This window comes from Lynx rufus, unplaced genomic scaffold (genome assembly GCF_022079265.1).
Source record: "Lynx rufus isolate CCGP_SWC_20201006 ecotype Redwood Valley unplaced genomic scaffold, mLynRuf1.p SCAF_7, whole genome shotgun sequence".
NCBI classification, from domain to species: Eukaryota; Metazoa; Chordata; class Mammalia; order Carnivora; family Felidae; genus Lynx; species Lynx rufus.
This window is the reverse complement of record NW_025814889.1, coordinates 83,366,557-83,386,553: the sequence shown is the minus strand read 5'-3', so window position 1 is coordinate 83,386,553 and position 19,997 is coordinate 83,366,557. Positions and strand designations below refer to the sequence as shown.

The window sequence follows — 19,997 nt, the reverse complement described above, 5'->3', positions numbered from 1 at the left end:
GCGGCGCGGCGGATGGAGAGTCTGGCCGCGGCCGGCGGCGCCGCCTCCTCGTCGGGCCGGGCACGGCGGGCCGGGGCCTTTGTGTGAGGCGGCGGTGGCGATGGTGCTCGGGCCCCGCGGAGCCGGGTAAGCGCGGCCGGGCCGAGGGCTGCCCCTGGCCGAGGCCCGACCCCCCTCCCGGCCCTTCTCTCGCTCTTGCTGGGCTCCCTCCTGCCGGCTCCCCTGGGCCGGACCCATCATTCCCGGCCGCGCGCCGACCCCGGCCGGTCCCGCCGCCCATCCCTTCTATCCCGTCCGGCCCGGCGCCCCGGCCCCCGTCCGGAGGCGCTCCGGGGGATCCCCCGCCGTTTGAGGAGGGACCGAGGTGCTCGGTGGCCCCCAGATTGGAGCACCCTCGCCCGATCCAACGCCCTTCTTCCTGGATTCGACCCTCCAGAGGGGAGACTGCGGCGCCACGAGATTGTTGGGGTGCCTTCTCGGAAGTTCCCAGTCTGCCTCCCTCCCACCCCCCGACTCAGGCTTTCCGGTGCCCCGACCTGGTGTGTGGCCACCAGGGCCCGGGAGATGCTTGACTGGTATCCCAGCAATGCGCAGAAGCTTCTTGGACCCCAGCAAAAGTTGGGAGTTAGTAGGAGGTGGTGAGGTGGAGAAAGGGGCTGTGTCGCGCGGGGCGAGTGGTGAGACTGAAGGAGAATGTAGCTAGCTTGTCTTCCTTAGGCATGCAGTACTCGAAAGGGGGGAAAAGTGGGATCTGGGAAGCCTTTAGGAGTCTTACCTATATAATTAGATGCCTTCTTAGAGCATCAAGTAAAAATCTGGTAGTTCTGGTCAGCGTATGCATAAGTCCCAAAGAGGGTGGTAAAAGGAAAAAAAAAAAACATATTTAAGTAAGAGTAAATACCACAGTGTATTCTACTTTGCTTTATTTCTTTGGGTCCTGAGTGCTTTAGCTTCATCCACAGCATACAGAGAAGGTGACAGAACACTATCTGGATGGCTCTGGGCTATGGCGAGACAAGAGAGTAGGCAGGTAGCAGGGAGAGATGGGAACTCGTGAATGAGCAAGAGGTTTATTGGACTGAAAAGACACAGCATTGATAGGAAACTAAAAGAGCAACCTTATCTTGCCCTCAGTGGCTAATGGAGCTTTGGTAATTGTGTCCCAAGATGTATATGGCATTTGGCAATTGTAAGAGAAGTGAATGTACTCAATGAGATAGGAAAGCTTGTATTCAGGAAGAAATTAGAAAATTAATATGAGTAAAATCTGAGCCGTGGCTCTGGTAATGAAATAAAAACGGTGTCTGAGAGGGTGCCTCTGGCTTGGCTCTGAGGCACTAGCTCCTGTCCAACCAGGCCTACAACCTCTCTTACTGACTCTTAAAGACCAAGCTGTCAGATTTTTTTCAATACTTTTGGATTTTGTTAGGACGACTCTGTGACTATGCAGGGAGAGGGGTCATTGTCCCGTCATTGCGCCCAGCAGCATAGACCAGCTCTCCACGTCCATTTTCTCCTGCTCTTCTCCACCCAGGGCTTGGAAACACTCAGACGGGCGGTATTTTCTTCCGCAGAGCTCCTCGCCTGCAGGGATGTGTGTGGCCATCCATCTCTTCCTTTTGCTGTCCGTAGGTGAACCGTGCTGATACAGAGGCAACTTCACAGGAGCTGCTAAGATGGGCATGAGGATCAAACTGCAAAGCACCAACCACCCCAACAACCTGCTGAAGGAACTCAACAAGTGCCGGCTCTCGGAGACCATGTGCGATGTCACCATTGTGGTGGGGAGCCGCTCCTTCCCGGCCCACAAAGCCGTGCTGGCCTGTGCAGCTGGCTACTTCCAGAACCTCTTCCTGAACACTGGGCTCGATGCCGCCAGGACCTACGTGGTGGACTTCATCACCCCTGCCAACTTTGAGAAGATTCTGAGCTTTGTCTATACATCAGAGCTCTTCACAGACCTGATCAATGTTGGGGTCATCTACGAGGTGGCCGAGCGCCTGGGTATGGAGGATCTCCTTCGGGCCTGCCACTCCACCTTTCCTGACCTGGAGAGCACGGCCGTGGCCAAGCCCCTGACCAGCGCCAGTGAGAGCCACTCTGGCGCCCAGAGTTGTAGCTCGGCAGAACCTACCTATCCCCTTGGAGAACTCCGGGCTGGTGGGGAGCACTTCGGTCCTGATAGGAACTACGTGTTACCTAGTGATGCTGGAGGAAGCTGTAAAGACGAAGAGAGAAATGTTACCGGTGACACTAACCATAGCCTGCCTCTGCCACAGCAGCCACTGCCGCCAAAGACAGAAGACCATGATGCTCCTGCTCCTTTCACTTCCGTCCCCAGGATGGCGACTCCGCCAGGCCTAGGCACTGTCAGCATGGGCATCCAAACCAGCACCAGCTGCTGCCAGCCATACAAAGTTCAGAGCAATGGAGACTTCAGTAAAAACAGTTTCTTCACCACTGACAATGCAATTGACATGACCACTGGGACCAACTCCTGTCTGAGCAATAGCGACCACTCCAAAGATCCAGGCTTTGGGCAGATGGATGAGCTCCAGCTGGAGGACCTGGGGGATGGTGACTTGCCGTTTGAAGACCCCACTGAGGAGACAGGCACGGCCGAGGAGGTGATCGAGTTGAGTGACGACAGTGAGGATGAGCTGACTTTTGGAGAGAGTGACAGCCGAGAGAATAAGGCCATGCCCTGCCAGGTGTGCAAGAAAGTTCTAGAGCCCAACATTCAGCTGATCCGACAGCATGCTCGGGACCACGTGGACCTGCTGACAGGCAACTGCAAGGTCTGTGAGACCCACTTCCAGGACCGAAACTCCCGGGTGACCCACGTCCTGTCCCACATTGGTATTTTCCTCTTCTCCTGTGACATGTGTGAAACTAAATTCTTTACGCAGTGGCAGCTGACCCTCCACCGACGGGATGGGATATTTGAGAACAACATTATTGTCCACCCCAACGATCCCCTGTCTGGGAAGTTGGGTTTGTTTTCAGGGACAGCCTCCGCGGAGTTGAAATGCGCTGCCTGTGGGAAGGCACTGGCCAAAGATTTCCACGTGGTCCGGGGGCACATCCTGGACCATCTAAACCTGAAGGGCCAGGCCTGTAGCGTCTGTGACCAGCGCCACCTCAACCTCTGCAGCCTCATGTGGCACACGCTGTCCCATCTCGGCGTTTCAGTCTTCTCCTGCTCTGTCTGTGCAAACAGCTTTGTGGACTGGCATCTCCTAGAGAAGCACATGGCCGTGCACCAAAGCCTGGAAGACGCCCTCTTCCGCTGCCACTTGTGCAGCCAGAGCTTTAAGTCGGAGGCCGCCTATCGCTACCACGTCAGCCAGCACAAGTGCAACAGTGGCCTTGACGCCCGGCCTGGCTTTGGGCTGCAGCACCCAGCTCTCCAGAAGCGGAAGCTGCCCGCGGAGGAGTTCCTGAGTGAGGAGCTGGCTCTGCAGGGTCAAGCTGGGAACAGCAAGTATAGCTGCAAGGTCTGTGGCAAAAGGTTCGCCCACACAAGCGAGTTCAACTACCACCGACGGATCCACACGGGCGAGAAGCCGTACCAGTGTAAGGTGTGCCACAAGTTCTTCCGAGGCCGCTCGACCATCAAGTGCCACCTGAAGACGCACTCGGGGGCCCTCATGTACCGCTGCACGGTCTGTGGCCACTACAGCTCCACCCTTAACCTCATGAGCAAGCACGTCGGCGTGCACAAAGGCAGCCTCCCGCCCGACTTCACCATCGAACAGACCTTCATGTACATTATCCATTCCAAAGAGGCAGAAAAGAACCCGGACAGCTGACTGGGTCCCAGCGGAGCTAGGGGGAGCTCCCAGGCGGCAGCCAGGACGTTGATTTTCTAGTGGCTGTTGGTCCCTCTCCAGCCGGAGTTTCAGTTTGGCCTTGCTCGGAATTCTGTTCTGTCCTGTGTTTAAAGAAGAAAAGAAGAAGAAAGAGCACACGAGCTGTTACTGTATTTGAGAAGCAACGGCCCTATCATGTTTACCTCCTTACCTGTTCTTGCCCAGGAAGGGCTGTGTTTTTTGATTCTTTTGAGGCCGGTTTGGGGATCTGGTCAGGCAGTTGGCGTCAACTAGATCCCCTCTCCGAGCCTCTCAAGTTTTAGTTTACTGATAGGTTTTATGCTGCTAACAATCCAACCAACGGCCTCACTGAACAGAGGAGGTGGAGAGAGGGCTTTTCACTGTGGGTGTTAATACCAGATTTCCAACTGGGACGCCCAGCTGTGAGAGAGATTTTGGAAATGTGGTCGTTCGGAAAAGACTAGTCAGCAGGGCAGCTCACCTCAGGTTCCCGGCCCAGCCCTCAGCAGGGAAAAGGCAGATGGGATGGAGGTGCCTGCCTGTTGCGACACTCTAATCTGCTGATGGGACAGTAAAATCTTTTGGCAGCTAGATCCAAACTGGGGACAAAGCTTTCTATTTAGGTCAGAACGCTTTGGGATGAATCCTTGCCAGTCAGAAGAGGTGGCCTGCGGTGCCGCCAGAAGTGGCAGCCGGGATGGACAGGAAGGGAGGTTTCTCCTTTCTCCTCAATTCCAAAGAAATACGGTTTTATGGAGTTATAGCCCAGGTTGCTAGGCCTTCCCTGTGGGGTAAAGAGGACAAGGAGCCACTTTGATACAGTCACCTGTCATCTGGCGGCCTCCGTCGAGCTTGAGTTTCCTGGTGGAGAGGTGGGGATGTCTCTGACAGCAGCAGCCTTGCCTTAATTTACATCCAGTCTCCCACCTAGAAGTGTGTTTGACCTGTGGTGTAGATGAGAAGACCCCATGAGGTGGCAGAGTGATGGACTGTGAGCCCTTCAGGATTGAAGGGACCTGGGTAACGTGGTGTGTAGCGGGATGCGCGCTCTGTCTGTCCCAGTCGGGTAACCCGTTGTTTACTTTGTACACTAACTGGCCGGGAGCCTTGGCAGCTCACCTTTGACCTGCTGGAATTTATCCTGATCTGTCATTGCATTGCCACCAGGGGGCGCTATTGGAGGGCAGCTGGTTTAGGCCCTCCCTGGGTGGCTGTGATGGAGTCTGCCCAGTCCTTGGGGCTGGTTGGCTCCGTTCTGTGGCTTTTGAGGGGTTTCTGCCCAAAGAAGGCTTGAGGGAGAGGGCCCTCGGATCTCGCATATTCACAAGGTAGCACCTCAGTAACTCATACTACCTCACCCTGCTCAGGCGAGCTCTGGGAGTCCCTGGCCGAGGCCCTGACACTGCCCTTGGTGGGACTCAGCCGCACCCCGGGCTGTTTCACAAGCAAGTGGTTTTAATTCACTCACAGAGCCTTTTTGGACAATAATATTTATTTATTTTTGCTTTTATATACATATTATCCAGCATCTCCTTTGGATTAGTGACTTCAGGAAAATGAGTTTCTCTCCAGCAAGTAGCCATATTCCAGGGGACAATCCTGGCCAGAGATTTGGGAAACAGGGGCTAGAATAGGGGAGAAGGTGTCAAGCCTTTAAACAAGCAAATTCTTTTCTTTCTCTCCACATGGTCTCTTGCATTACCCTTTAGATAATGGATGTAAGTTCTAGAAATTTGGGGCCTATTAAATTCCTAGGCCTTTTATCCCTCTTCCTTCCTGTGATTGAGTAGATTGGGGATTGTGTTGAGGGTAACAAGTTATATGAAGGACCTTTTTGCACATTTTCTCATCCTTCCTAAACTTGGGAAGCTATGTTAAGATATACAGGCAAGCCAAAGCTCCGTCCTTGTTGGACTTGCTGTCTCTCTCCCTAGCCCTAAGTTGATAAAGCCTCCCAGTTAGGGTGCATGACTCTCTGGTGGGGTGACTGTTACACGAAGAGATTTGTACAGTGGCCACTTTTCACCATCTAAACCCAACTTGTTACCTGTTGCCTCAGGTCATTCTTGTCAGGAGAGCAGTGCTGAGACTTTTTTTTTTTTTTTAAGTTTATTTATTTTGAGAGAGTACAGTACAAGCAGGGGAGGGGCAGCGAGAGGGAGAGACAGAATCCCAAGCAGTCTCCATGCTGTTGGCACAGAGCCCAAGGCGGGGCTCAAACCCACGAACCGGGAGACCGTGACCGGAGCTGAGATCAAGAGCTGGACGCTCAACTGACTGAGCCACCCAGGTGCCCCAGTGCTGAGATTTTTCACCCCTGGTTGGCTTCTCCCTTTCTTCCCCATGCTGACCATTAGAAATTTAAGGAGAACGTGCAAAAGGCTACCGTCTAGTGTCTGCTAAGCTTTTCAAGGCTGGGTAATTCCCAGACTGTTGATGAGGACTGATTTTTGAATGGTCAGATTTGAGAGAGGTGGTACTTACTGGAACCCAGCCAGGTAGCTGAGAATGGATCAGTGTGCTGGAGAAACCCTTTTCCTTAACGGAGGGCATCGTGGATGCTGGGTAGTCTGTATACTTAACCTGAAACTGTGAAGTTTTCCCTTTTTGCCAGTAAACCAAAAAGCAAATCCTTGAAACTTTGCCCCTGAAACACTAAACAAAAAACTGCGTTCCCTGATCCTCCTGAGGTCAAGTGGTTGATCAGGGTGGCCCGGTTGGTTGCAGTTAGACATGTAGCAGGGTCAGTAGCTCATGAGGCTCACTGACCAAACCCTGTTCCTCTGCTTGTCCCCATATTCACACCTGACCCCTCCCTCTGTTTGGAGTCATGTTTGCTGCCTCCAGCTCACTCTTTTCTGAACTGTTCTACTTGAAACTCTCTATTGTGGCAGAGGGCATCTGGGATACCTGGTTGAAGGTATTCATTTTCTTTTGAGTTTTTTAATTTTTTTTCAACCTTCTGTTCATTTGATTTTGTTGCCCCCATGCCCCCCCTTCCCCACCGCCCCCCCTTCCCCACCTTGGAGCCCAGTTTAGCAGTCTGCTGTATTGTTCTGAGGTTCTCTTTGACCCCTGAATGTCTTTTTTTTCTCTCCCTTTTTCCTTTTTCTTGTTCTGACTCAGGACGAGCTACGTAATTTGCAGAGCCCTTTGTTTAAAAATGAAGAATTTCGAGATGGCGACTGTAGAGCATTAAACCAGGCATGAGGCTATTCCCAACCTGTTTCTTAAGGGAAAAAGGTAATACTTGTATGGCACATTGGAAGAAACAGCAGAGGCTGCTTGTGGCCAGAGGAGGGGATCTGTATCCTGCTTCTCCTGTGACTCAGTGATGGCTCACTGATGGCCACAGCACCTGCTGGGAAGCGCTGCTGTATTTTAGTATTTGGTCCTAAATTTTAAGGCCCCAGGGAGTCTCTATAGTTCATGGCTAGCTGGAAAAAAAAGAGGTGGGAGTTGGGCCCACGTGACCTCTAAGAACCAGGAAATGGGTAAAAGTTCTTTTTGACTTTCTTCCTTTCTGTTCAGCATCCCTTGGTCTCCAGGACAGACCTTTGGGCTTAAATACCTTCTCCCCAGTCAGGTTTTGCTACTGATGAATACTCTTTGTTTTCTGGCCTCTTGCTGTGCCCTATTCTTGAGACTACTCATCTTTGGAAGCAAATCAAATCCTTTTATAGATGGACACTGATTTTGTTGGCACGGGAGTGGGCTGTGTGGAGAAGTCTGCCCATCTGGAGGTCCCCACACATCCTTTTGCCTCAGTCCTGCACTGAGTGAGTCAGGAAGCACAGGCACACAGCATTGATTTCATTGTGATCACGCATCGTAAGCTGAACACCCGAATGGAAATGAAACTGTTTTGATTTCGATGTTTCTTTAACACCCCTCCGCCTGTCCAGTCTGCCCTCCCCTCCCACCTCTGCTAGCGAAAGTCTCTTACGAAACCAAGAAGAGTTGTCGACGTCTAACTTCCTTCCATTAAATTAATAAGTACTGACCTCCTAATATTTAAGTGTTTACTATCTATTGCTGTAAAGTTTTGTATATTTTGTAAACTTCTTTTCCCAAATAGTAGATGTCTAAAATCGTTGTACATCTGATTCTTTTATATTCCATTGTTCGGCACAAAGTGTGGTTTTTATTTAGAATAAAAAAAAAAGGAAATTTGAAACGAGAATTCTTTTCCTACTGACTGGGGTTACTGTCCCTTGTTGAGATCAGAGCCCAGCACCCGTTAGCGGCAGCTTTCTCAGCAGCTGCCAGGATTCTTCCAGGTGGCAGCTTCCTTTCCTGTAGCTGGAATCCCCCAGGGCTGACTTGTTGACCTGTTTTTAGTGGGAAATTAAGTCAATAACCCAACCTTTCCAGGGGAAGCCTCCCTGAGGGGATCTTCCGTTGGCTCAGAGAGTAGTGGGACTCTTGCTCATGTCTAGTTGGACAAGCGATTTGGCCTCAAAGTGTCCTGCCAGTGCCATCGGATTCACTGACGTGGTATGTTGGAACGGAGAGAGGCAGAATCAGGGAGGAGGTGGAGGTTTGGCACAATCTCACGAGGTCGATAACAAATGTACCTCCACAGAGAAGGAGATAGACCTCAGAGGCTGGGGCGTGATGTGGCCCATTTGGTCTCAGCACAGTGGCCAGGCGTGACCCCCAGCGGTGCTCAGTCAGTGCTGAGCCGAGCAGCCTTGCTGTGGTCAGTATCACTGGTTCTCTGTCCTCCCGAGGCCCTGAGGAGGTATTCATACTGCCCTGGGTGACAGCGGTTGCCAGAGAAATCTGTGAGAAGAGTGAGACCGTGGGGGGATGGCCTCTGAGGTCACTTGGGATAGGACTGGTATAAAATTAGGTTCCCTTTAGGAAGCTTCTGGAGCCCAAGTCCGAGGAGGCAGTGATGTAGGCATCAGATCTTGGCTTGGTTTTTATATGAGCGCAAGGGACGAGGGTCTTTAGTGCATTTTCTGTATTACTGGGTTAAACCCTTACTGCAACCCCATGTCACAACCTGGACTCTCCCGGTTGAAAAAGCCCTCAGCTCTGTGCCACTGAGCAGCTGTTTGTCACTTAAGACCCTTTGAGATTTGGGCCCAACGAGCAGGAGGATCATAGGGGGATTTCCCTCTGTGCTCCTGACGCACGGGTATGTACACTATTGGAGCACGTGTTTCATGCATCTGGTGAATATGGTTTCAGATTTCTAAGAACAGAGGAGAGAGCACTCTGGGTCAGTGAATGGTTGTTCCAAGTTAAACATTCCAGAAATACTGAGCCCTTGAGCAGAACAGAGGCTCTCAGTGATTATGCCCACAAGCCCTTCATTCTCCACAGCCAGGACTAGGAGGCCAGAGACTTGGAACCAGTGGATCATGTTCTTAGGCCTTGCCTTTGTGGACACGGGCCTAGACCCTAACTGATAAATGAGTCTTTAAAAAAAGATTTTTTTTTAATGTTTTATTTGAGAGAGAGAGAGAGAGAGAGAGAGACAATGCGTGAGTGGGGGAGGGGCAGAGAGAGAAGCAGACGTAGAATCCTAAGCAGCCTCCAGGCTCCAAGCTGTCAGCATAGAGCCCAATGCGGGGCTCGAACCCACGAACTGTGAGATCATGACCTGAGCTGAGGTTGGACGCTCAACTGACTGAGCCACCCAGGGACCCTGATAAATGAGTTGTTTACAGAAGACCTAATTTTTTTTTTTTTTAGGATTTTTAAAATTGTCTTTTATTTTGAGAGACAGAGAGTATGAGTAGGGGGGGAGCAGTGAGAACCCCAAGCAGGCTCTGCACTCTCACAAACCTTGAGATCATGACCTGAGCCAAGATCAAGAGTTGGATGCTTAACCAACTGAGTCACCAGGTACCCCCAGAAGACCTACTTATTAATAAGAAGACTTCATTTCCTATCTATGGGATAAGCATGAATAGAAGTAAGTTGCAGGACAGGAAAATTATGAAAAGACCTGGCCAAGGAGAATGAAGTTTAGCGGTGAGAACAGACTTAGAAGAATACCAGAGCGGGGCCCCTGGGTGGCTCAGTCGGTTAAGTGTCCAACTTCAGCTCAGGTCATGATCTCGCAGTTTGTGAGTTCAAGCCCCACCTCGGGCTCTGTGCTGACAACGCAGAGCCTAGAGCCTGCTTTGGCTTCTGTGTCTCCCCCTCTCTCGGCCCCTCCCCTACTTGTACTCTTTTGGTCTCAAAGATGAATAAATAAACATTTTTCAAAAAGTAAGAATACCAGAACTCTGCCCTGTGACAGAATCAGAAAATTTCTGCCTCCCCATCCCATGCAGGGGACAAGGGCTGAGGGACAGAGCATCTGTCAGTGCCTGCTGCTGGCTGTCCCAAGGTCTGCTCCCAGAATGGACATCCTTTGATATTTTCCTATGATCTGGAGAGAAAGCGTGGGATGGGGATAGATTTCTGATAGCCTCTCTTTCTAGAAGTCTGGAGATGTCCTAGATCTGAAGCCAGGAGCAGGTGGGCTGTGAGGAGCACTGACTCTGGGATGGCTCCTCTGCTTCGGGGGGAGGGAAGCAGGATGGATGAAGGGGAGAGTATCAGCAAGGAAATGGAGCCACTTCCTGGATGGTGGGAAGGGTGGGGAGCCAGACCTCTGCTTCACCCCCCTCCATTTGTCATCTCACTGAGGATGCTAGGAAACGTCCTGCCGAGGCCTCCTGGTTCCTTGGCCTCTGACCTCTTGTCCTCACAGCCTGCATAGTTCTCCGGGAGAACAGCAACACACAAACACAAAAGGAAAGTTGTGTGAGCTCCCTGCGGAGCACACTCCTTCCGGCCAGGGTGATTGCTGAAATGAGTGCGTCTCTGTTGAGCATCTCTTTAGCCTATCCCAGCTGGAAGTACAGAGTTTTGAAAGAGCCAGAGTCATGGCTGTCTCTGTTATTTATTTCACTTTTTTTTTTTTTTTCCTGAGTGTCTTCTTTAATCCTGAGGACTGAGACAAATAGTACAACACTGACTTGTTCTCGACCCCTCCCTGGCCCCCTCTCCTCCTCTCACCTCAATATTACAGGACATACTCAAAATTAACCATGAGTGTTCTGACCCTTTCCCCGACACCCCCCCCCCCCCAAAAAAAAAATCTCTCACCTACACGTCTAGCCTCCTAGTTTGCTGATGGAGAAGAGTGGGATCTACCTCAGCTGCCTAGGAGAGGCTGAGGGGCAGGGATGGGCGAGGTAGTTGGCGCTTAGAAGTTCAGGCCTGGGTGGTGCTGGGGCCTGCTGCGGCGGGCTGGGCGCCCTCCTTGATGATGACGATGGAGTGCTGAGTGGAGGAGGAGGAGAGGGAGGAAGCACGTCTGTCCCCCCTGGCCCGGACCTTGGGAAGGTAGTGGACCACAGCACTCAGCAGCTGGTCCCGGAATCTCGGGCTGAGAAAGTTGTAGAGGATAGGGTTGACGACGCAGTGGAGCATGGAGAAGCAGTCAATGATGTCGTAGAAGAAGTACAGCAGGTGGACCAGGTAGCAGTGGAGGGAGACGTGGGTGCCGTGCAGCGTGAGCAGCAGCAGGGTCACGTGGTAGGGCAGCCAGCAGACGGCAAAGACGGCCACATAGGCACACACCAGCAGGCAGTGGCGCCGGCCCTCTGGCCATCCCGCCTGCCGAAGCCGGCAGGCCGTCAGCACGTTGAAGATCACCATGAGAGGGAAGGGCAGCACGAAGCCCAGGACGGTGGTGGACAGGGCCACCACCAGGGCCCACGTGTTGTACGTTTCAAAGGGCGCCATGAAGAGGCACATGGGCTCCGAGCTCTCCACCAGCTGGATGTGCACCACCTCGGGCAGTGGGATGACGGCAGAGAGGACCCAGACACCCGCGCACACGGCCCGCCGCATCCGGTGCTGGTGGCGCTGCCAGGAGGGAGAGGTGTTGGTGAGGGTGACGTAGCGGTCGATACTGAGGCACACCAGGAAGAAGATGCTGCTGTACATGTTGGCAAAGTAGAAGTAGTGAGTGAAGCGGCAGGAGAAGCTGCCCCAGAGCCAGGTGTAGTCCAGCATGACCTCCAGCATCCACACGGGCAGAGATAGGACGATGCCCAGGTCCGCTATGGCCATGTTGAGAACGTAGAGGTTGAGCAGCCCCGCCCGGCCCAGGCAGCGCCAGTTGACGCAGATCACCAGGAGGTTCTCCACCAGCCCCACCACGAAGATGGCCAGGTAGAGGACAAAGAGGGTCACTTGCTTGGTGTCCTCCCTGAGCTCCATGTGGCACTCGGGCAAAGTGTGGTTGAAGAAGTAGAGCAGTTCATTCCAGTTGTGGATCTCCCCAAAGTCACTGGCAGGTGCTGTGGTGAACCCTTCCGAGGGGGTAGGCCCCATGTTGTCCCTGACTGACATCAGGACCAGCAAATGCCTGGTGGGGAGAAGAGTGGGTTGGAAGAGAACGGAGACCTCAAAAGCAGCCTTAAGCCTCAAGTTAGTGGGCTACCGGGACCAGGAGGCTTTGGGGGAAGATTCTGGGTCTGAAGAGGCAAGAAAGGCAGTTTAAATATTCAAACTGTGTATAAACAGTACACAGCTCCCTTGCCAGCTTTGACCTGCGAGCAGAGACATTTTCTTAGGGCTCAGTGGTGGGAGAGACCAGAACTGTTGGCGCCTGACCAGGTTCCTCCCCAGCCTGGCTGGTGCCACCCTATCTCCAGCCCCAGGCCATCTCTGACCTCCACTTCTCTCCTGGCACTTCTCCCCTTGGCCCTTTCGTGTGGGCCTTCCTTAGGAAGTCTTAACTCTGTCCCGCCATCTGGGCTATGGATGTGGACACACACACACACACACACACCCCTCTGATTTATCCCTAGGAACATTTGTGGATTGTGCAGAAAAGCCAATTATCTTCAAGCCCTGATTCCCTTCTTCCCTGAGAGAGGGTGACACCCACCTGAGTTTCTGTCTGGAGCGCCTCTGGTCCTGGAGGGCCGGTGGTGGGTCTGGGCTGCTGGGGAGCTGCAAGGAGACTGGAGGGACTGTGGCTGTGGGGCTGGCTTTGCTGTGGGCTTCAGGGCCGTCCTTCTCATCCAGGAAGCAGTGTCACTGGCTGAGGCTCTGTGGGAGAGGGTCAGTGTTTTTCCTGCCTTCCCCCAATCCAGATAGAGGGGAAGTCACAGCAGAAGACCCAGTGTGCCAGGGGCGGGGAGGAGTCAGGCTGCAAGTATTAAAATCCAGACTCTTGACTCACTAGCTATGGGAATTTGCCTCCTTAAGCCTCAGTCCTCTCCTCTGCAAAATGGGACGATAATATCTACTAACAGGGGTGTTGTGAGAATTAAGTGAGCCAACAAGGTAAAGTGCTCAGCACAGGGCTGGGCCTGTGGTCAATGCTTTACACACATATGTGCTTTCCACTCTAAATTGGCTTGGAATCCCACTCTCCCCTGTCTGTTGATTCCTACAAAAGCAGAACTGGATGTGGGTGGGCGGGCTAAAAGAAATCTGAAAATCAGCCAGGCTTTTAGTCACTCTGCCCTTTGCCGCTGGCTCGCACCCATCCCTTGCCATTCTCCCCAGCCTGCATCTTGGCTCTGGGGTGAGAAGCTGGACACAGAGAGAGGATTAAACGTGGGGTGGGAAAGGGGGCTGCACTGAGCTTCAGGGAGTCTCCTAGACCCGGAGGGGGAGAACAGCATCCTTCCCCCACCGCCTCATACTTCTCGTGAAGTGTGGCCAAGGGTGGCTGAGAGAGAGAGACAGACACCAAGCTTCTCTCTCTTGCCAAGCTAGAGGGCAAGGCTCAGAGCCCATGGATGTGTCAGCAGAGCCTCCTGCTTCTCAGCCTACTTTCACCTCAGTTAATCGTTTGACCCCTGAGATACCCTGTGGTATCCCCTGCGGGGAGAAAGGATGGGCTTTCTCATCTTCTGTTAAGCCCAGAGAGGTAGCCCGTCTCATGAGCCGCGCGGCTCAAGGTGTGTTGGCTGGAGGGGATTGCGTACGCATATTTAATCGAGATGAAGTTCCCATAACAATATTAACCGGCTTACAGTGTACAGGTCAGTGGAGTTTAATACATTGATGTTATTATGTAACCACCACCCCTCTCTAGGTCCTAACATTTTCATAACCCCCCAAGAAAACCCCATACCCGGTAAGCACTGCCTACTTCCCTCTTCTCCCAGCCCCTGGCAATAACCATTCTGCTTTCTGTCTCTGTGGATTTACCTATCATGCATATTTAACATAAATGGAATCATACAATGCGTGACCCTTGTGTCTTTTTTTTTCCACTTCACATAACGTTTCTGAGGTTCATCCTCATTATAGCACGTATATGCATTTCATGATCTTTTATGTCTGAGTAATGGTCCATTGCATGGATAGGCCCCATTCTGTTTATCCATTCAAGGAGGTGATTTTTTTTAAGATTGCTAATTAATTTTTTGCTGTAGTGAAATAAACATAATGTCAAATTTACCATCTTAGCTATTTTTTTTTAAGTTTATTTATTTTGGAGAGACACAGAGAGAGAGAGAACATGAGCGGGGGAGGTGCAGAGAGAGAGGGAGACACAGAATCCGAAGCGGGCTTCAGGCTCTGAGCTGTCAGCACAGAGCCCGATGCGGGGCTCGAACCCACAAACTGTGAAATCATGATCTGAGCCAAAGTCCTATGCTTTACCGACTGAACCACCCAGGCATCCCACCATTTTAGCTGTTTTTAATTATATAGTTCAGTAGCATTAAGTAAGGGGTACCTGGCTGGCTCAGTTGGTAGAACATGTGACTCTTTTTTTTTTTTTAATTTTTTTTTTCAACGTTTATTTATTTTTGGGACAGAGAGAGACAGAGCATGAACGGGGGAGGGGCAGAGAGAGAGGGAGACACAGAATCGGAAACAGGCTCCAGGCTCTGAGCCATCAGCCCAGAGCCTGACGCGGGGCTCGAACTCATGGACCGCGAGATCGTGACCTGGCTGAAGTCGGACGCTTAACCGACTGCGCCACCCAGGCGCCCCGAACATGTGACTCTTGATCTGGGAGTCATGAGTTTAAGCCCCACATTGGGTGTAATTAATTAATTATTTAAAGTAATTAATACTTTCATTCATTGGTTAATTAATACTTTAATTAATTAAGGATATTCCCATTGTTATGCAACTATCTCCACAAGAGGGGATATTTTTAATTTTGCAATTTTCTTTTTTTTTTTTAATTTTTTTTTATGTTTATTTCTGAGACAGAGAGAGACAGAGCATGAGAGGGGGAGGGGCAGAGAGAGAGAGAGACCCAGAATTGGAAGCAGGCTCCAGGCTCCGAGCTGTCAGCACAGAGCCTGACGCGGGGCTCGAACTCACAAACTGTGAGATCATGACCTGAGCCGAAGTCGGTCAATCAACCGACTGAGCCACCCAGGCGCCCCTAATTCTGCAAGTTTCTTAAAGCCTTCTATAGAAAAACTGTTTCTCTATTCATAACACTTCTGACACCAAATATGTAGGGGTTTTTCTCCAATACCAATTAGTTTTCCAACTCCCGGACACCCTATAACCGTGGGTGTCCTAAAATTTATCAGTTCTGGCACCAACCTGAAGTTGGTGTCAGACTCCACAGGTTTAAGGGCTCAGTCCCACAGGATTGTTCTCACTTTCGATGCCAGTCACAAACATGACTCTGTCCAACATGGTTACAAAGTCCCCATAATCCCCCACCTCTGTGTCAATAATTTGCTGGCATGGCTCACAAAACTCAGGGAAACATTTACTTTGTTTACTGGTTTATTATAAAGGATGCAAATGCACAGCCAGATAAGGAGTATATAGTGTGAGGTCGGGAAGGGTCCTGAGCTTTGTTCCCATGGAGTTGGGTACACGGGCCTCCTGGCATGTGGATATGTTCACCGACCCAGAAGCTCTCTGAACCTCACAGTTTTGGAATTTTTATGCCTGCTTCAACATAAAGGCATGATCTATTATAAATTATAACTCTAGTCTCTGACTTCTTCCCAGAGGACAGGAGGTGAGGTTGGGCATTCCAGGCATCTAGGCAAGGCTTGGTCTTTCTGGGAGTCAGTCCCCATCCTGAAACTATCTGGGAAATTCCAAGGGATTTAAGAGCTCAGGAATTAGGGGCAGAGACCAAGTATACATTTCTTATCATGTCACACTTCTACTTACACATCAGACCTCCCCTAGACCAAGAAATCCGTCATGATGAGCTATGACAACGTAAAATGTGGTTTACTTTGATTTTTCAGACAGTTCTATTTACTCTCTCTTTTGGATCCCAGTTTCTATCCTATGGATATCGTTTTTTAATAGAGAGCCTTCTGAAAATTCTCACTTCCTTCTCCATACCTTTGACCCATGCAGGTGGAGGCTCTACTAGATCAAGCACCCTCCAGGAAGACCTAGTTCTCATCTCTGTTCTTTCTCTCTACACATTCTGACTCATGGCCATTTCCATTCCTCTCAAGACTGCACTCGAGTGGCTCATGTCTCCTGGGTCTCCGAATCTTTGACCCCAGGATCTTTTCCCTCCCGTATGGAGACATCACCCTCCACCTGCTCCCCGGCCCCCCTTCCCCCACATCACTGAATGTGAATGTGCAGCAGGAGGAAATGATGGGGTGCCTTCTGGCAGAGGCACAGAGGGAAAGCTGTTCCCTCAGGAAGAAATAAGTGACAGCTCTGCAGTTTTCATGTGGCTGTTTTTCTTTGGAGGGAGGAGGTGTGCAGCTGGAGAGAGAGAGATTGGAAGGAAGGGAAAGACAGAGGGGGCAGGACCCAGGCTTCTTGCCAACCTGAGCAGGAGGGGAGCAGCACACAGCTTTGCTCCAAGTAACAGGAACAGCAGCAGCAAAACAATTCCTGGAAATTTACTCTTTCTCCTTCCTACCACCTCCCCAACTTTTTTTTCCAAAAAATGTAGACAAGATATTGTAATCAACAATCAGAAAGGAAGGAAGGTACCAGGGAGGAGTTACTGGAGGCACAGATAAAAGCAGGCAGCTTCCCAGGGTCAGGTGGGGGCCAAGGGCTTATGCCTGGACCCTGGAAGGAGGGCCGGGCAGGCCGTCTGGCCTGTGTGGCCGAGGACCCTACTTTGTGTGTTGAGGGCGGATGGATTGCGGACTGGTTTAGGCTGAGGAGTTTGGCAACGACTGTACTTCTGCTCCCAGCCTAGCTGCCAGCAGGTCACTGAGTACAGAAGCCAAGCCCAGCCACAGAGGTCATTTGGCCCTCCTGCCGCAGCTTCCCCCTGTCAGGGAGGCAGCCTTATCTGCCCAACGGCACCAGCCTGGTCCCCGGGCGTCCCAAAGAAGGATGTGGTCCAGCGACCCTGTCCTTGGCTCTGCTCAGCTCTTTCCTGCTTACTCGCTCTTCGCTGAGGCACAGTGGAGCTAATGCTACTTCTGGGACCTGACCTGACTTTGACACCGTGTTCTGTTACTTAGTAGCTGTGTGACTTTGCACAAGTCACTTTACCCTTCTGAGTCTTAGTTTCCTTATATGTAAAGTGAGGTGACTGATGCTTCCTTCAGGGGTTATTGTATGGGACATACGAGATACGTAAAGTGCTTGGCATAAGCATGTTCCTTTCCCACTATTTGGGGATGAGGAAGGAGAGATCCCTTCTTGGGGAATTACGTTGAGATACCTCTGCCCAGTCCCACCACTATGAGCCGTTTTTTTCTCAGTTGGATCAACACCAGCTTCCTCTTTCATTTAGTTGTCTGGTGTTCTGTTTCTCACGTGAAAGGTCAAGAATATTCCCAATGCCACTATGAATTACCACAAAAGCGATATAGCGACAAGTTAGCGTTTGTGATTGACATGTACTGTTTGATCCTCATTAAGTTGTTACACTGTCATACGCAAGGCTTCTATCATGTCGTGAGGCACGGAGAGGTTAAACAACTAGCTTGTGTCACACTGTAAATCCTTATTATAGGGATTCTTGACCTAGATTCCTGGCACCTAATGGCTTTAGGTGGTCTGCGAACTGCCTGAAAAGCATATTCAAAATCCCGTATGTTGTGTTAAGTCATTTTTATGGGGCTTAGAGTCTTCCTTAGATTCTCAAAAGGATCCACAATGTCCAAAAGGTTAAAACTGACCGCCCTCGAAGTGCCTCTTGTGGATAAAAAAGTTTTAGAAGCACAGCATACACTTGGGTGGAGGTGACTCAGCCTTTGGAATTCTGGGAAATTTCTTGAGTGAGAGCAAAGTCCCCTTTGTGGAGGCCGAGAGAAGCATGGGATGACCTGGGGAGGGGTTGAGAAATGGGAGGTGAAATGTCTTTGCTGTCACCAGATGAAGGACAACTGTTTCCTCCCTATGATTTCCCAAGAGAATGTATGTGGAGGTGTGCAAGGTTAGTGCCAGGAAGAGGAGGCTCTGAGGGACCGACAGACACTGGAAGGTCCCCAGGGAAACTGGCACCACCCAGCAGCCTCCCAGCATGCCTTCACTCTTCCCCACCCTGTAATTTCCTATCCATCTCCTGGCTTTTGTCCCTCCCTCGGAACTCTCCCCCCTCCACTTCCTGATCCCTAGCACCTCCCCCAGGGTCTCCGTAGATGTGCTGACACTCCTTGTTGATCCCAGATTTAGTCAGTTTCTCCTAACTTTTGTTGAGCGCGTAACCTGGGCTGGACGGCAATGCCCCTTGACTTCTAGAGGCCTTGACTTCCTAAGGTTCCCTCTTGACCACGACATAGATTCTTAGACTCCCCGAGAGTTGAAATGGAAAGGACTCACAAGATCATCCTGAACCTCCTCCCTCATTAAGAGGGGAGGAAGGGAGGCTTTGGGGAATCTCACGGCAGGACAATGTGAGAAATGCAGGTGAAAATGGAGAGGGAAGTGGGATGCTGGAGGGTCATCTACTTTCGCATGTGTTCATCTTGTAGGACGCCAGGTGCTGCCAGGTACTAGAAGACTAAAACTGGTGAGACTCAGTCCCTGCCCCCGAGGGGCTGCAGCCTTCAAGGCTCTAGTGTTCAGCACATGGGCGACCCATACTGCTTCAATCAGATGAAATCATTGCTTCAGGCTTTACCTGGAGTTTCTGGATTTCTACCATTTCTCTACCCCTCCCCCCCAAACAATGCTTATCCAGCCATTCTGTGGCCTCTTGGGGAGAGATGTTCAAGAGGAATGGTGTTTGGGACCACATTCAGATTGTCTTTCCAGAGTGTCAGGGGGCTGTGCACCGGTTAGGTCTTTGATTTCTGCCAGTGCTTCCTGAAGGACACAACCACAGAAACTTATTGAAGGGCTCTGCCTAGGGCCACAACTCAATGGTCCTGCCACAATGGCAGGTGAGCCTCAAGGGCGAAGAGGTCCAATGTAAGCCGGCCTCAATATCCCTTGAACTATTGCATGACCCCCTCCCTCCCAGGCTTCTTTTCTGGGGAAGGAGCTTGGTACATTTCGGTGGATGTAAGCAGGGACTAGAGCCCAATCCTGTCAGAGGCCACCGGGGTGCCCTGAGAAAGCCGCCCCATCGCCAGCTGTGCCCACTCTTCTTTTATGATGTGATGTCATCTGCCTCATCCTGAAGCCCCTCCATGGGCAGGTATTTCGTCCAGTCTCCAGTCCTATCTTGAGTCTGCTGAGGGGGCAGCTCCCCCCTCCTCCCCACCATCATTGGGATACAACTGAATGGATATTTTTGCAGTTATGGGGCTTACAGCCCTCCCTGCTTGCGTGAGGTTTTAGGTCCTGTGCAAGCCAGTCTTTTCTGCCTTCCGAGTCTGTGCTGAAATTCTGGATGTGGGAGGGGCAGAGGGCAATGCAGGCAGGCACCCGGGGCCTGCTGAAAGGGTAGCAGCTGTGAGCCCCGCTTTGCTGAAGTGCTTCCTTTCAACGTTCCCAGCAACTGGGAACAGTCTCTCTCCTGCATGTGCCCACCTTCATTCCCTTCTCCCCCATCTTTGCCTCCGATATCAGACACCCCTTTAGTCTCCTGAACACCTTTCTGCCCCTTCCCTACTAAAGGGAGGGGACCTTATACTCTCTGCCTTCTCCTTCTAACCCCTCGAGAGGCTGACAGTGACTTAGATTCCTGAGGAATGAATTCTGTGTCCTGAGCCAGATGATGAAACCCAGGCCCAGAGAGCATGTTGAATGCAAATGTGTCTTGAATCAAAGTGTAGCTTCCCATTAAGAACCCTCCTGAGCTTGGGAATGTCAAGGCCC

General features: G+C 51.4%; 2 protein-coding genes across 2 annotated transcripts; one reads left to right on the top strand and one right to left on the bottom strand.

The window, feature by feature from the left end:
• Positions 1-46: 46 nt before the first annotated feature.
• On the top strand, positions 47-5,391 carry ZBTB39 (zinc finger and BTB domain containing 39). The gene is made up of 2 exons (XM_047067073.1): positions 47-126; positions 1,633-5,391. The coding sequence occupies exon 2, from the start codon at positions 1,677-1,679 to the stop codon at positions 3,810-3,812; it is 2,136 nt and encodes a 711-aa protein (XP_046923029.1). The 5' UTR covers positions 47-126; positions 1,633-1,676; the 3' UTR covers positions 3,813-5,391.
• A 5,633-nt stretch (positions 5,392-11,024) lies between these two features.
• On the bottom strand, positions 11,025-12,317 carry GPR182 (G protein-coupled receptor 182). The gene has a single exon (XM_047065159.1). It carries the CDS (start codon positions 12,198-12,200, stop codon positions 11,055-11,057), a length of 1,146 nt encoding a protein of 381 aa, XP_046921115.1. The 5' UTR covers positions 12,201-12,317; the 3' UTR covers positions 11,025-11,054.
• Positions 12,318-19,997: the final 7,680 nt, after the last annotated feature.